Source organism: Sminthopsis crassicaudata, chromosome 1, assembly GCF_048593235.1.
Source record: "Sminthopsis crassicaudata isolate SCR6 chromosome 1, ASM4859323v1, whole genome shotgun sequence".
Classification (NCBI taxonomy): Eukaryota; Metazoa; Chordata; class Mammalia; order Dasyuromorphia; family Dasyuridae; genus Sminthopsis; species Sminthopsis crassicaudata.
Genome location: NC_133617.1, coordinates 745,306,716 through 745,323,639, shown reverse-complemented (window position 1 = coordinate 745,323,639; position 16,924 = coordinate 745,306,716). Strand labels below are relative to the sequence as shown.

At 45.1% G+C, this 16,924-nt stretch overlaps 1 protein-coding gene across 5 annotated transcripts in view; it reads left to right on the top strand.

Annotated features, from left to right (window-relative positions):
* Nucleotides 1–16,924, top strand: part of CCDC66 (coiled-coil domain containing 66) — a 43,747-nt gene that overhangs the window by 15,804 nt on the left and 11,019 nt on the right. For all 5 annotated transcript variants that reach the window (XM_074284423.1, XM_074284427.1, XM_074284424.1 and 2 more), the window contains 7 exons: nt 1,185–1,309; nt 2,244–2,345; nt 3,883–4,059; nt 6,901–7,032; nt 7,423–7,673; nt 7,899–7,983; nt 13,243–13,404. In XM_074284423.1, the coding sequence (XP_074140524.1) occupies nt 1,185–1,309; nt 2,244–2,345; nt 3,883–4,059; nt 6,901–7,032; nt 7,423–7,673; nt 7,899–7,983; nt 13,243–13,404 (1,034 nt within the window). The remainder of the gene's footprint in view (nt 1–1,184; nt 1,310–2,243; nt 2,346–3,882; nt 4,060–6,900; nt 7,033–7,422; nt 7,674–7,898; nt 7,984–13,242; nt 13,405–16,924) is intronic.

Below are 16,924 nucleotides of genomic sequence, written 5' to 3'. Positions count from 1 at the left end.
GTGGGCTGGAAAGGCTCAGCGCAGAGTGACCCTGTCAGATTTGTGCTTTAGGGCAATGGCTTTGAGGCAAGGAGCCTGGGAGAGCTTGGTCAGCCGGCCTTCCACAGCAATGTGGCTGCACTTGAGGGGAGGGACCCATAACGAGAGGCCGACCAGGGCAAGGCAAAGATACGCGTTATGTGTGGGGGACTGTTCATGTGCTGGGTTCCTAGGCTGCTGGAGGCCCCTGAAGCCAGAGCTGGGCAACAGCCATCTGCCCTGTTTAGCTCCTCTGTCTGGTCATGATCCCAGACCCCCATGGACCCAGTTTAGCTCCAGGCCAGCTAAGGAGACAGCACCTGAACTGCTCGAGTGTGACTGGGCCTCTGAATGTCACTGGGACTTCAATCTCCAATGAACCTTTAATGCTCCTGAGTCTGTTAGAGCAGAGAGCTTGGGAAAAGAAGCCTCAGAAAAGGTTAACTGGCAGATGGGGTGGGGGAGAGAAAGGAGGGGGCAGGGGGAGTCAGCCAGAGGGGATTGGTGACGGAAATGCTTGAGGACATTCTCATCAGAATTTTGTGACTAAATACTGTCTATTGGAGTACATCACAGTGCTGTATGATACAGAGTTAAAAGTAAACTGCAAATAACTATTCACGATAACTATCACAGAAATGCTTTTTGTTTGGAAACGCCTTTGTGATTCCTGAGCATCCTGCTGAGAAGGGCACCAGGCATGTGTGATCCTGTGCACAGGTTTAGCCCTGGAAATGTGCCCTTAAGCTGGTTTGCCATGTTATACTTGGCCTTCATGTGCTGCCAGGTGCATCCTGCAATGTCTGTCACCCATGAGTGGGTCACTATTTTCAGGAAACCAGTTTCCTGGGCTAACTGATCCTTGAACATTAGGACAGTGAGCATTTTCTGCAGACCGTGGCAAAACAGAGATGCTAACTTTCAGCACCCTGCACTGTACTTCATATGCAGTATTTTATCCTGACTTAGGTTCAGTTCTAATCCAGCCTAATTTTACAGCATTTAATTAATCTTTACATTCCTATTCTTTGACTATTTGGGATAACAGATGGGGAAATATTTGGGAAAAATTAAATATGATCATCTTGAATAAGCCTTAATAAAAGAAAGTGCATTTAGGAAAATAAAGAGTTTGTGCCTCATTAGGAAAAAAAAATTATTTTAAGATGAACAGGTTGCATTAAAGAAGAAAGAAAAAGAAAAAGCTTTGGAAGAGCAGAAGAAATGCCCGTGGGACAGACCGAGGGACCCCAAGCTCATTTGGGACAATTTTCACTCAGAGGGGTCAGAGGTAAGGATGGCAGACAGCTGCTCATACACGTGCGGAATGGTTTCTTTCCATTTTGGTTTGTCATCATGTTTAGCCGTGTTTTTATCCCCAACATCTCCACATGTTTTAATGTGAGGCTTTTCAAACTAAAGACACCCTTTCCCACAGCCCACCACCCCTCTAGAGTTCTCTCTTTTCACAGAGATGCCCTGTGCAAGTGCCCATGTTGGAGCGCTGCTCTGCACCAAGAGGACTCAGGAGGGAACAGATTGGCTCCCTGGCTCTCTTTTGATCTCCTTGTCACTAAGATGTCCGGCCCTCTCAGGCTTAGGGTGCTGGATGCTGGGTTAGACTAGAAGCAGACGGTGTCCTTACTGCCCAGTTAGGAAGCAAGGGATCAACAAAGCAATGAAAGACGCGAAAATCAGAAAGGGGGTTCAGCCTGGTAGGGGGAGAGGTCCTGACTTAGGAGTCAAGGACCCGACTTCAGACCCTTACTCTCTGACCGCTTGGGCAGCTGCTCTGCCTTGTACTTCATTTACCTCATATGGGACAGAAGAGGGTAGAAGTTAAGAGCACACTTTCCTCCAGCTCAAAATCTGAGACTTAATTCTAGATTCTAATTCTAGATTCTGTTATGATAATGGATCACGAGGTGCTGGAATGTCTGGGCCAGACCCCAATATCTTCCCTGGAAAGGGATGGGAGGCTCCCGGCATGGGGCAGGCCTCAGCAGGGGAGCTGACACTGGGAAGACAAACCTTCCTAACAAGTAAATCACCCAGAAACCTCTGGGGCTGGCGAATAACCATGCCCCACATTGTGCAGTTGAAGATGGATCTGCCCCACAAGCTCTTGTCCTGTCCTGTGGTTTGCCCGGTTTAATCTGTTTTCTTTTCAGGCTGTCCAGCATCTAGAGAATACAGCAGCTAATTTTCATTCATTTTCTCCCTAGTGCTCAATGAGCCCATCTAGCATTCTCTCAAAGTCACCTAACCCGAGGCTGTCGGCCCACCCTGCTGGAGACTCAGTACCTGGGACTAGCCAGACTCTGGAAGTAAGTGTGTAAGTGTTCATGTCTGAGAGCGTAGGATCACAGGCTGGCAGGTACTCAGAGGCCGGAGCTTGGCCTTGGAATCAGAGAGAGCCTTAGGCTGGGAACTGCCGGGGGCCGGACCCCCTCCCTTCAGACCCCAGAGCACCCATCACCGCTGCTCGGGTCCCTCTGGTGGCCCAGACATTCTCTCTGGCATTCATAGCCCCTTCCCACCTTTCAGCCTTCTTCCCACATTACTTACCCCCCATTCCCTTTGCCCTTGGATCCTGGCTGTTCATGTTCAAGAGTGTTCATGTGATCTCTGGGCATTCTCTCTGGTCATTCCCCATTCATTATCTGATTCCTGGGGGCTGGCCGCTGGCTTGGGAAGCAGTTGGGAAGAAGCTTCCAGGCTGGTGACTCGGTCGCCTCCGCCCCCGGACCCTTCCCCTTCTCTATCTTCTTCAATGGCTCTTTTGAGTCAGTTCCCAGAATCCTTTGGGTCTGCTGGGTCACCAGAGGATCTGCTGATACCAGAAGTACCTCTCCCTTCTGTCCTCTCTCAGCCCAGAATTCTAGGCCTCTTACCTGACTAAGGTGGGAAGGTGAGAGCCTCCTCCCAGCCTCGGGCCTCACTGCCCCCTCTACCCTCCCCCAGCACTAACTCCACTTTCATTGGTGTAAATGTCTTCCCATTTCTTCTTGAGCTCTGCCCACCCTTTGCTCTTCAGCGTCCTTCAAGATCCTCTGACTGCTCTCCTAAGCCCCAGACCCCCATCTCCTGAACGTGCTGCGCCTCGTGGCTGCGCTCACTCTCTTTGTGGCCCCCCAAAACCAAGTCCCCCCCACTCCAAACCTTGATGGTCCCTTTCCTAGGTGGTGACAGCCAAGTTCAGGGGCTGCAGGGAGGCTTCCCTTCCCTCCTCCCATCCTGTTGGAGTCTCCTGTGGGTTTATATCAGTGATTTTCCTGTCTGTCCTGCAGGGGGCAGCCAAGTGGTGTCTGACCCATATGTTGGGTCTGGACACGTCCCTCCCCTGTGAGTTCTATGTCACTAGCTAAAAGTCAGGGGTGGAAGTCTGGCCCTGAGCCGCTGGGCTGAGCAGGGGGCTGGCCTCCTGCTGAGAAGTGCCATGCTGGGGGCCCTCAGCCTTCCACCTGGGGTTCGACACTTGCTCCTGAGGAGCTTTCGTCCTAACAGAGCCAGAATGAGGCAGCTGGGGGGTTCGGGGCGGGGCAAAGACAGGATAAGGCCCGGCCGGCCCTGTGGACCAAGGCACTGGGCTCCTAGGGGTCTCCCCCAGCACACAGTAGGCTTTTAACAAAGATATTGACTTGTTATGTCCAGGAGCGTTGATTAAACACTATTTGCCAGGTACTGAGACCACCAAAAAGGCCCAAGTCAGGGAATATTTCCTTCCTTCTCCCAAGGATAAGAAGGACTGAGGCTTCCCGGACAGCATGGATCTGCTGTGCCTGCTGCTTGATGTGAAGGTGGGGCCGGCTTTTCTTTTTTCATATGAACAGTTTCTCTGTGACGCTTCTTTTTTATCCCCAGATAACATCTCTTGGTGAATTTGACTCTGCTGCTGAGGAGACCCCAGTTTCACAGAATGCTTCAAGGGGAGAATCCAGTGAGGCTGGTCCCAGCAGCTGCTGCAGACCCCGTGGGAAGCCCTCCACCTTTAGTTCTCCAGATCTGCCAGCAGCCATTCGCACAGCCTTCGTTCTAGGGGTAAGACTTGCCACTTTCCTGATTATTTTTTTTTCCTTCTTATTTTTCCTATCTCTTCAAGGCTCTCTTCCATCAGGGTTGCTTCCACACATATGTCATGTCTACATAAACTTATTTTAAAAGGCTCTCCATCTACTATGTAAGTGTCTTGGATGTTTTCATGTTGTTGCTCCCCATTGGAAGGCGAGCTCCTTGAGAAAAGAGCTTGTTGTAACCTTACTTTTTCTTCCTATTGTGTAGCACAATGCCTGCAACAGAACAAGCACCTAGTAAGTGCCTATGGACTGATCTGTTAATGGTCAGCATTTATTAAGCACTGTGTGCAAAGCCTAGGGATCCAAAGACAAAAATCAGCTCCTACCCTCAAGAAGCAACTAGGATTGCTCCAACATCACTGTGTCTGACCTTGAGGTAATACCTATCCCCTGAGTTAGACAACAGGAGACTAGTTTGCTTCTGTCTTGATCTCTGTCCGATGCACAGTCCAAGTAGACAAGACGTTCCCTTCAGGTGCTCCTGTTTGCACATCCTGTAGTGCTGATTGAGTGCAGCCTGGAAGCTCCATCGAGCACCATATTGAGATCCATGAACTTAACCCGAAGAGGAAAACCAAATAGATGAATGCCTCTTGTCCCAGTTGGTCAGAACTGATGTCGTGGACATTTGAGGGCACAATGAGTTGGAGTTAGAACTTGGTAGAAGACTCGGGAAATCAGAGGAGAAAGCAGATTTAAAGGTGAAAGGGACCTCAGGGCCCAAAGCCAGAGAAGTCAAGGCTAGGGCTCACACAGCCAGGAAAGATTTGAGTTTTTGGTAGGATTGTTTATTGTTACAGTTTGGGTTATTTTGGTTTCACAAGAATAGGTTTTATTTCACTAGAAAATGTATGTTAAAAACTGAACCTCGACTCCATGGAAAAAATGTTAGCTACATCTTAAGGAAAATGTAGTTTTTCTCTGAGAGGAGAAGGAAAGGATATTTACTGCTTTTAGCCGCCATCATAATCTTAGCTTCCCCTCCCTGCCTCATCAGAAGGGGTTCGGGCATGAGTCCAAGCAATGACTACTGGGAGCCCCCGGCCCCCTGGCTGGTACTCTGAGAGCTGCCTCTGTGGTTAGAGTACACATCGACTGGGCCCCCTGGTCTCGTAGACCACTGCCATTTCATAGAGGAAGAGTGATCTACTATCATAAAACATCTGTTATGTATAGAAAAATGTCATTCCTTGATGTCCTTGATGTAGATACTGTCTTGGGGTTTTTGGGGGTTTGTTTTTTTCCTTCATCCAAAATTCAAGAAGGAATAGAGGGATATGACGAGGATACCCTGGAAAGTACTCTGAGAAATTTTTGAAACACTGAGTTTGCCCGACCCTGCTGAGGATGAGGATGACTGGATGAGCAGGGCCTGGCACAGCACTTCTGGCTGCTTCCACTGTACCCCATGATAACAGCCCCGTTCTTTTGGTTCTGTTCCTCCCGATCAAGCAGTTGATAGGCACAGAGTAGTGGTTCTCTCAGGTACTTGTTGCCATGCTCCTAAGAATACTCGTCGTCTGCTGCCTGCAAAGATGGTGACCTGGGCCAGGTTGGAAGGCGGGAAGATCTTGTAGTCATCCTGCTCTGAAACACCACTTTCCACCCGACTCCTTCACCTCCACCTGCATCCTCTGTTTTGGGAGTCGGGGCAAGAAGAGGTCCACTGATCCCACAGCAACAATAACTCCTAAGGACTGCAGTCTCAGCTGGGATTTCCTCAGCAAAGCAGCAGTTCTTCATCTCTCCAGTGTAGAAACTGGACACCCAAACACCCAGGACAGTCAGGGCAGCAACAACAAGCCCCTGCGTCTGTCCTCCCTCAGGCAGTGTCCCAGCACGTGGACTTTGACTGCAGGTCCAGGGCTGCAACTCTACACTGTGCTACCTTTGAAAGTGACAGCAGGGCTCTCCTCCAAAGTTACAGCACCTGATTAAAACCAATGGATTTCCTGTGATATTATATGGCTGCCACATGTGTCATAGAGGGTCAGCCAGTCTGCATAGATGTAAGAGACAGCATGTTTCCAGTAGAATATTGCAGAGGATAAGCAGCATAAAGGCATGAGGAAAAGAACATGCTCTGGTCATATCAATTAAGAGGTTGACAGGGTGTTAAGGGACACTCTTAATAGGATAATGTAAGCATCATCTGCAAAAAAGGGCCTTCCCCAAGTTAGTCCCCCCTGGGGAGGGGACTGGTAAGAGACATGGACAAGAATCAGTTGGAATAAGAATGGATGGATTAGAGTTAGTGTTGTCCTGAGACCTGTGCTAGTGAAATCCCAGGTCTAGCGAAGGAAAAAGTTGTGTATGGAGGGCATGGGGGTTAGTATTATATGCTGAAAGATGGGTGGGGAAGGGAAAAGAAGATTAGGGAGAATTATCTCAGCAGGATGTTTACGCGACCATTTGTAAGAGAGGTCAGCAAGCTGCTCTTGGGCAACCAGCTAGCTGGGAGTGGCTTTTCCATTTTAAAACCAGGTTTTATTTTATTTGGAAGAATGAGAACCATTTTTAGCTGAGGAGCCAGCAGCGGGCTTTGGTGGGCTAGCCAGCTTGCAGGCCCCTTAGCTGTACAAAGGAAGAGTATGGGAGAAAAAGTTGGCCAACGCTCGAACCTTATTGTCTGATCTGGTCAAGAGAAGAAAGAGTGTACACACAGAGCTAGCTTCAATCAACAGGGGAATTGTTTTTTTTTATCAGAATTAGTAAGTTATTTTTAAGATAGAAATAAATAATGAGGTGGCGCTGTTCACGTCATTATCCTTCCCTATCATTTCATGGCATGTTGCCTCTATTCTAGGAAGCTGCACCACTGGAGCATCCTTTCAGTGCTGTGAAGAAAGAACAGCAGAAAAAGTGGATTGAAGAACTGAACAAACAAAAAGAAGAAGATAAGCAGAGAAAGCTCCAGGAAAAAATGATATATTCAAAGGTAATTTCTTTGAGACTTGTGGAATAATTTTGACTTTAAAACCAGTTTTTTGACTTCAGTTTTCCAAAGGTAAATTGAGATTGTCTTGGAATTAAGTAGATGATGTGCAGTGGGCGTCGTAAATTAATTTTTTTACTGGTATTGGTTTTGATTTACTTATTACTTATAATTATTTTTAATCCCATCTCAATTTCATTTTGTTTATTTATTCCACGAGACTTATAGGAGTCATCTCTTAAGTCCCGGTGAAGGACCTTGCCCTTGGTACTAAGTCTTCCAGATACTGGCCATTTGTTGTGTAGAGTTAGGCGAGTAATGTCAACCCCCTGCTTAGTAGGAATGATGTTGCCCTGGCCATAAAAGATTGCTCTCTCTCTCTTTTGTTGTCAGGGTGAAGAACATGACAGATGGGCCATGCATTTTGATTCCTTAAAACTCTATCCCAATTCTCAATCTCAACTATCTTCTCATGCAACCCAGAAACAACCCAAGTACTTCTGCCTGTCCCCAGACACTCAGGAAATGACTGATATTAGCAGTCCTCATACACCTTTATCTGGAAGCCAACTTGGGCCTTCAGAGGAAGAGAACTTGGGGAAATCTGTTCGGGATACTGCTCCTGCAAACATGGAGAAAAGCAAGTGAGTATGCTCATGATTGTAAATGTCAGTATTGATCCTTGTCAAGTTAAGAAGGCAAGACTTCACCTCTTTCAGTTCATGTTCACTTAATCTGCTTTTTATTTTTTAGGATTTTTTTTATTTGTAATACAGATATTTAGTTGATTTTTCCTTCAGGAGGAAAATAACATTTCATTAAAGAAAGATTTCTTAAATTGAAAATTGTTGACGTATTTATCTTTTTAGTTTCCTTCGCTCTATGACGGCACTCCTGGATCCTGCTCAAATTGAAGAAAGGGATAGACGAAGACAGAAACAGTTAGAACATCAGGTATTGTCTTATAAAATTTTTCTATGCCTCAGTGGTAAAATTAAGTAACTTCAGGTGATATTGTGAAAATTGAAAAGTCCTGCTATAAAGAATCTCTTTCTGGAATTCTTGCTTAAGGGCCTAGAAAATCACTTTAGAATTCTTGAATTGTCCTAGAGTTAGGATTATATCGCTAGATGGGAGCAAGGGAAGAATAAGCTCCTAAAAAAAACTATCTCCTTAAATTTGTAGACCTTTTCTGCAAATTTGCACACAACACAAGTTAGTGCGAGTATGTTTTGTTTCCTGTTTTCATTTCAGCCTTTGAGGCTCTTACCTGAAGTAGATGTAGTAGCCCCCCTGGTTTATTCACAAGATTGCAAGCAGACTTTTACCTGCTCAAACTCATTTGTAATTCTATAGATCTTAGTTAAAGGAACTTTATGGGTTTTTTCAGAATAGCTTTCCTGAATCTATTTCTGAACTTCTCTTTGTGATGAAAAAGAACCAGGGCTACAGCTCCATTTGTGAGGAATCTCCTTGAGGCAGGAGAGAGAGGCAGTAGCAGCAAATGGAACAAGGACCATGACAGGAAAAGCTGCACTGTGTCAGGAGAAAGGGAAAAACTTAAGGGGTTTTAATGTAGTTTTCAGGGAAGAAAACAGCAGAAGAGAATTGTGGGGGCCAATTGAATTGGGATCTCTCTCAAAGTCTGCCAAGAAAAGTGGACTGTGCGACAATATGGGGAGAGGGACTAGGAACTAATAACACTTCCTCCCCAAGAAAGGTCTGATAAGACATCCATGAGAAGCATTTGATCAGTAAAGCCTAAGTGTTTTCATTCATTTAAATATGTTTTTCTCTTTCTGAAACATTGCAGGAGCAAAGCGAAAGATGGGGTTTGGGTTCAGGAGACGGGACTCTAGAGTGATATCTTGGTCACGTTTATGCTGATGACAAGTCAGAATTCCAAAATCAATTCTTGGTGTTACAAATGGCGAATTGGATGAGTCATTTGGACGTTTCTGGATCGTTTCCTCAGCTCTAATTCTAAATTCAATTTCCTTTTTCATGTTAAACTTCTACATGATCAGTAATCACTTTTTTTGAGTGGCTGACATGTCACTATTCTTGTTCAGCATACACAGGGGACTATTAAAAATAACCTTATAACTTACCAGAGCAAAGGTCCTGGTCCACTATTCTCTTTCCATTCCAAAATTGAGTTGGCAAGACTAGGTTTTGTGAAAGCTTCTTTCTTGAGATCACTAAAAAAAAAAAAAAAAAAAAGCTGAATCAAATCTTTTTGGGGAAAAAGCAAAAAAGGTAGACAGTATAGAACAGTCCTGTCCTGTTCAGGTAAGAAAGAACATAATGGTGGGGTTTGGGACTGTTGGACCCTAAGAATATATTGGAGTTACGGGCCAATGTCGCGAGATGTATCAGAATTTGTAAGCTTACACCTTCTCTAAACCTGGAGGCTAAGATTTTATTCCATTGCAAACAGCCAGCCAAATCCATGGCTTTTAGCAATTGACAGGAATCGAGGAGAGCATAATTTCCTAACAGAACTCACAGTTAACCAGGGGAAGGATTCCATTGAGGAGAAAGATGCCATTAATGTGAGGCAACTTCCTAGAGAACCTGCCATAAAGTGGGCTAAGTTCCTAAAGAAGGAGTTTTAGGTGGGAATTAAACATCTTCTGGCTAAATTCCTAAAGAAGTTTGCCAGGGAGGGGTAGGGAGAGAAAGGAAAAATTGCCATAGGAGTAGATTTTTTTATTGGTTTGTTGTCCTTCGTTCTCGAAGAGGACCAAAATGACATCACTTATGTTAGAGTTGAGTTACAAAGTGTCCAACTGGGACTGATCAGACTAATACAAGTTTAGAATGCTCTGCCACAGGTTGGACACCAGTAGTCTCTAACTTGACACATCTCGTATGTCTTTTGAGTAAATTCAATATTCTGCTTTGCTCACAGAGCACGGCATCTTCTCTGGTGAGGGCACACCATGCTGGGCAGTCCTTGCCAATGTCTCCCATGTCATAGGATTGATTCTAAAGTTTTGGGGGATACTGTGAGATTGTCCTTATATTACTTTTTCTGACCATTTTATGAGCACTTCCCCTGTGGAAATTCTTGATAAAATAATCTTATTGGCAAGTGAACATTCTGTGTGGCCAGCCCTATGGAGTCTTTTGTAAAGGAAATATTACCTCTATGTTGATGTCATAAGGTGGCCTTCTGATTAAATACTGTATTTCCTTGTTAAGATGAGAACAAAAAGCTTACTTAAGAACAAAGGGTCCACTTAAAGAAATGGTCTTATCAGTGCTCCTCTCTGCCTGCTCTGGGAGTAGCTTGGATGGTATAAGTCCGGCTCTCTCCCGATGTTATTCCCTTCTACCAAAGACCTGGGGTCTTATTCAGTCCCTTCCATAGCATGCATAGATCTATAGAAAGAACTATAGCTTTTATCCTATACAAAAGTAGGCTTTGTAGGGACCTTGAGAGAGATCTGCAAGTCTAGTGAAGATCTTTTTTTGTGGAAGATGAATGCAGGCTTAATCTAATCTAAACTAAAGGGTCCAGCTGGGAGCTGGATGGAAACTGCAGAGGGTGTCTGGGTTTGATGTGGAGAAACAAGATCAGGCTGCTCCAGAGTAGAAGAGGTTCCCCTTATCAGGGATCTTTAAGCAGAGATGGAGAATCATGTGTCAAGCATCTCATAGAAGATTCTCATCCACATACAGAGTGGTCTAGTCTAGGTGGCTATGGACTTCCTTTCCAAGTTAGAGACAAAATGGCAGAACATCAACTTTGTGTGCCTTTTCAATATTCCCATTTCCCCTCACTGCCACTCCTATTCATGCTTTCAAGTAGTCAGAGTGATTTCTAGAGAAGGTCACTGAAACATCATACTTCGGAACTGTTTTACGTAGTCTTTAGTGTTTTGGATCTTACCGGTTCATTTCAGGGGAAATAAAGTTTATATTCAAAATAGACAACATTTAAACTTATTTTCATAAGATTTTCTTTAAAAAGAAGCAGTTAAATACATAGAAGACTGGCTGAGTTTCAAAGTCTTTGCCTCTCTTGATCCCCCACTACCTCTTCATTAGCTCCAGTCCTGATGAACAGGCAGCCCTTCTCTGATTTAGCCAGCCTACCCTCTTGGAATTTTGATCCCTCTCCCCCTTCTTTCTGATTGGCAAGTTCTAAAGCCACTGGAGTTCCGATTATGTGATCACTTGTCCTGGAGCAGCTGCTAAGGACAGATTGGTGGGGAGCTTTAAGGAATCAGATCCCTTTGAAAGAGTTGGGATGAGAAATGACAATTGCCAGACAGAGTGGTAGCTGTGTGAAGGAGCAAAGGAGGCATCTCTCTGAGAAGGGAAAATCAAGCATTTTCTGAAGCACCCACTGGATGCCTAACACTGTGCTGCTAAGTGCTCTACATAGACTTGATGGATTGGGCAGTGTTATTATTTCCCTTCTACAGTTATGGAAACTGAGGCAAAGGTTTAACTGACTTGCCTGGGGGTCAAATGAGCTAATAAGTTTCAGAACCTGGATTTGAACTCAGTTCTTCCTGACAGCATGCCTAGTGACCCTGTAATTCCTGCCCTACTCAGTAAATTCCAATGGCTTGAAGACCTGTCAGTCAGCAAGCTTTTGCGCTAAGAGCTGGGGGAATCAAGAAAGGCAAAAGTATGGGTCTTGTTCTCACAGAGCTCCCTTGAATGGGGGAAACAACATGCAGACAGCTGGGCACACCCGAGTTAGAAAAACAGAGGGTTTGTATTTGATCCTTACAGTGAGAGCGTTTCACTCCTATTAATTATTTTCTATCAATGAACTGGAGAGTGACATAATCCTTTAAGAAAATCACTTGTTTTAACAGACTAGAAAAAGGATTATAGTGAAGAAGGACTTGAAGCAGATAAACCTCTCTTCCCTTCCCCCCCCCCCCCCCCGAACAACAGGTAATAGTCAAGGCATGAGGTCATGAGTAATGGCAGTATCATAGGAGAGAAGGGTACGTTGCTGTCAGTAGGCTTTAATGCCATCTTGGAGATGGGGCAGCAGCAGGGTTGAGAAGTAGTGAGGAGTTAAAAGTAATTTCTAAGTTGTGAACTTGATGAAATGGGAGGAGGGCAGTGCCCTCTACAGTAACAGGGAGGAAAGGATTGTAGAAGGAGGTGGAGGAAATGGTTTGGGACATGCTGAGCTTTAAGACATTTTTAGGACATTCTGTTTGAGATGTTTAACGAGCAGTTAGAACTAAAAGATTGGAGATCTGGAGAAAATGAAGAGAGAAACTAAGGGATCTGAAAATCATCCACATGGAGATAACAGAATTCAAGGGAGCTGATAAGTCAAAATGGTACAAATGGAGAAAAGAAGGCCCTGGACAGAGCCTTTGGTGATACCCACAATTAGCAGTGAACTAGAGCAAGATTCAGTAAAGAAAACTCAGTAAGTGTCAGGTAGGAGAACCAGGAGACAGAAAGCTGGTGAGAAGTGTTTGGACAGCGTCAGGAGCTTCAGAGGGGTCAAGAAAGATGAAGATGGAGAACAGGCCGTAGGACTGGACGATGAAAAGATGGCTAGTAACTTTGGCGAGAACAAATAGCAAAGCCCTCCAGCGTCTCTGCCAAGAATTCCCCAAATGTGGTCATGGAAGATCTGCCCTGACTGAAAAGTGACTAAACAAATAGATGGTTTTTTTATTTGTTTGCTTGTTGTCTCCCCCGAGATCATGAGCCTCTTTTTGATCCCTAACAGTTAGTACAGTGCCCAGCACATAGTAAGTGCTTAGTAAATAAGTGTTTATTTGTACATGGTTCACGTCTTTTCCCAAATCTTCACTTCAGTGCTTCATTTCACTACTCTAAGAAATGAAAAATATGAAGAAAAGCCTTCCTAGTGCTTCTTTTAAAAATCAGGGAAAGGAAAATCCAAAAAAGAAATTGATTGTTATGTTGCAGCATAGGAAAGACCAACATGTGCTTCTTGTTGTATCTGTAAGGTCACTTATTTAATCGCCAGAAGTGAGAGGACTGCATGAGGGCCTGCAACTCTCCTCTATCCCAGATGAAAGTCTAACAAAGAAAAGTACAGAGAACAGAGAGGGGGATGATGATTGCTCTAGGGTTGTCTAAGTCAACCCACAGGGGATCCTTGTATAGTTTAGTGGTCCCGTTTCTGTGTGGGTGGCTTAACTCCTCAATGCCTGGCATTCTCAAAACTGTGTCTGGATCTTTTTTCCTGGTTAGAAGGCCATCACTGCCCAGGTGGAAGAGAAGCGAAGGAAGAAGCAGCTTGAGGAGCAGCAGAGGAAGCAGGAGGAAGAAGAGGAAGAGCGTCGCCTGGCCCGAGAGCGAGAAGAGATGCAGAGGCGGTTTGAGGAAGATCTGCTCGAGCAGAAGCGCAAGGAGGTGAGTGAGGATTTGGGAGGGAGCAGTACCTTATTTACAGGAGGAGAAAGCTAGAGTCAGATTTCTTCTTTGTAACAAAATACCTTGGTATTAGTCAAGACGATGAAGGATTTGGCATCGTCTCCGGTGCAAAGTCCAGTTGAATCATCAAGGAAAAAATGGTTATAACATGACATTTGAACACCTCTATGTGGTAAAGAGGTGGACTCTGGTTTAGCCTGAATCTGTTTTTACCACAGTAGCCATAACCATGAGGATTTAGGGAAAGGTTTAATGAGAACATCTAAAAAGGTGAAGGTTATATTTGCTCATAGACATCGTAATTTTCAGCTAATTGTTCGTCTGTCTTAGCTTTTAAAACAGGGCACTAATCTGAACAAGCAACTCTTTCAGCATCTATTGAACCTCTTCATAAACAAATGACTCTCCAATATTAACGGAGTAAAAGGAATTTTTGCTACAAATCTTTAGTTGTCAAGGCCTGTAGAATTCAAGATCTATTGGTCTCTGCTCTTCCACTCAGAGCACAGAACCCTGTCCCAGGGGGCTCTGGAGAGGCCTGGCCTTGATTTTCACCCCTAGTTCCTTCCAGGCCAGAACTGCTTTGTCTTACAAGTTGACAAGAAGCTAATTTCTTTTAGCAGTGAGGTCAGGTGAGAAAGCCAGGCTGGATCCTTTAGAACCTACCTCCAGTTATTAGGCTATACCTGGACATTATAACAAGACTTTCTGGAGCAAACTATTAATTTTTTCTGTTGTGCTAATTCAATATTTTCCAAAATTTAAGAGGTCTCACGGCATTCCTCCCATCCACGATTTTTGCAGAATCACTGAAGGCTGCCTCTCATAGGCCCCTACAACGTCCTTTTTCCAGCCTGGACATACTTTGGGCTCCAACTCTGTTGGAGGTCCCTTAGGCGCTCACTGTCCCCTTTATCAAACTTGTCATTCCCTCAGGAGAGTTTTTTAAAACATTTTTTTTGTTATCCTTCTACATGAAGATCATCATTTGTATTGAGGCTTCTAAAGACCATGTTTATATTGCTGATTCTTCTTGGGTAATCATATTTTACAGATTATCATCACGTCATCATACATTTGTTAAGCTCTTATTATGGAGCAAACCACATGCTAAACATTAGATTTACAAAGAAAAGTCGTTATCCATCCTTTCTTCCTTCTGAGTTGTCCTTTCTGCTTTGGTGGCATTGGATTTGGCAGATCCATTCAGTTGTAGCACTCCTTCCCTCCTTGGGAATACTCCAGATGATATTTTTTTTTGCCCTTGTTAGCTGTGCTTGACTTCCAATAGAAAAGCTGGCATTTGTATTGTATATTGAGCTGCGGCCTAGAAATACACACCTCAATCTAGATGCCGCCTTGTTAGCCCTGTCCCCTTCCCAAATCTGCTTCTCTCTTCTGAATCTCCAGCTTCAATCAGGAGCGGTGATTTTAAAAATATCACTTGGGCCTCTCAAAGCTCAGGACTTCATAATCCTTGGTGAGTGCTGGCTGAAGATAAGGGCTATAGAAGGAAAATGAGGCTAGAGACAGGAAGTGAACAGCTTGGTCAGAAGATGGAGAATAGAATTTGAATTTCAAATCAGAGTTTAAAAACCAGCAATGAAGGGCCCTTAGCCAGGGATGGAGCACAGATAACAATGGACAGAATACATTTGCTTGGAAACTCGGAGTTTCTCTGAAATCTCTTCCAATTTTATAGATTGAGACAGGTTCTCAGAGAACTTAAGTAATATGCTCAACTTGCAGACTGAAGAGGGCTTTAAAGTGGAATCAAAATGACAACCACCACCTCACTTAGGCACTAAGCCACTCCAGAGAGCAGCTACGACCCAGGAGGAATGCTCCAATCACTTACAGGAAATAACAACCAGGGTGAAGAGCCTAATGTAGCCTCCGCTGTCTATTTACAAATGTAAAGCACATGAGCACAGAAACAACCTGGGGATCACAGCACAAGAAACACATACAGGCTAAGTATGTTTCAGATTACAGTCAGCAAATGGGAATGAAAGAAAGCATGGTGGAATAGAGAAGCAGGCGGCCCTAGCGAGCTCATCTGGTTCCTTCTGCCTGCTTTGAACCGGGTGTGACCACACCGAACACTATGGGCTCTGAAAACCAGGAGGAAGCAGGAGGTCAGTGCTGGAAGTGGGCCTGGGACCAGATACTGGCAGGCCCTCTCTTCTATAAGCAAAACAGCTGATCAGAAGGAATGGAAAAGGTGGTAAGACACCTTGGCCTAGGAGGCACCTTCTCTTCGTTGTTCCATCTCCTATGTTTCCCCATAGCCTCACTCTCCCAGAGAAGAAGAGGAAGGAAAGGGAAAATGTCCCCCAAAGTGATCGATGCATCCAAGTAGAAGTCCAGCATTCTCTTAATCGTTGAGCATCTGTGGACACCCTGTTTCTGCAAAGAATGGGAGGGTGTCTTCTCTTCACTCTCAGGGCCAGGCTCGTCTTTTTTGATTTTGTCACATTTCTTTATAATTTCTTGTGGTGGTTCTTTCTGTTGATGCAGTTGAAGTCATTGAATATATTGTCTTCCTGGCTCTGCTGCCTTCATTTTGGACAGCTCAGCCAACTCCCATGTTTCTCTGGGTTTCTTACAGCAGTTTAATGCTCCCTTGCACCCGTGCAGCACATTTGGGTTAGCTCTTCTCTGGGTGACTGGCATCTGCTTAGTTTTCATTTCTTTGTCTCACAAAGATTTTTGTGTCTGGAGGTTTCTTTGTTGGTGCTATCTTTGGGTTAAATGCCAAACAGTGGGCTCTGTGAGCACTTTAGCCATTTAGAGCATTCCAATTGCTTTCCAGAAGAACTGTCCCTCATTTGCAGCTCCACCAACAATGTGCCAGTGATAGTGACTCTCCCCATCTTTATCATCTTTGCCAGTTGCCTGGCACTTCTCTCACTAGTGACTTGGAGCACTCGCTTGGAGACTTGTTAAGGGTTTGTCTGTCTCCTTCCCCCCGTGATACTTTATCTGTTTCCTCGGACCACTCAACTTGTGACGAATGCCTCGGCTGGTGTCAGCTGTTGAGCCAAAAGAGCCATTCCATTCTGTGAGCAGGAGAGTGAGAATGTGAGATCTGTTTGTGGGAGACCCCTCTAGGACAGGAACAAAAGGCCATGAGCAAAGCTGTGGCTACATGGGAAAGCCCTGTGGAGGGGAGAGCCTTGAGGAGCTGCAGAAAGCTGGTCCCCAGTGACTGAGGCAGAATGGGGAGCATCACCCAGGTTGGGCCAGCCCCAATAGCTGCCCTTCCCACGTCAGGGGAGCAGCATGGCAGAGAAGAAGAAAGAAGGGGGAAGCTGCTGGGGTCGGCCTTGAAAAAGGGAGAGGAAGACCAGGTGTGCATCTGAAGCCGGGGCAGAGGAGGAGCCGGGCATCCTCTCTTGTCCAGCCAAGAGTCATTTAGTATCTCCTCTCACGTCACCCGGTCTGGAAGCCCAGCTTGAACCTTTTCATCTCCAGAACTTTGCCCAGAACCTAAAGG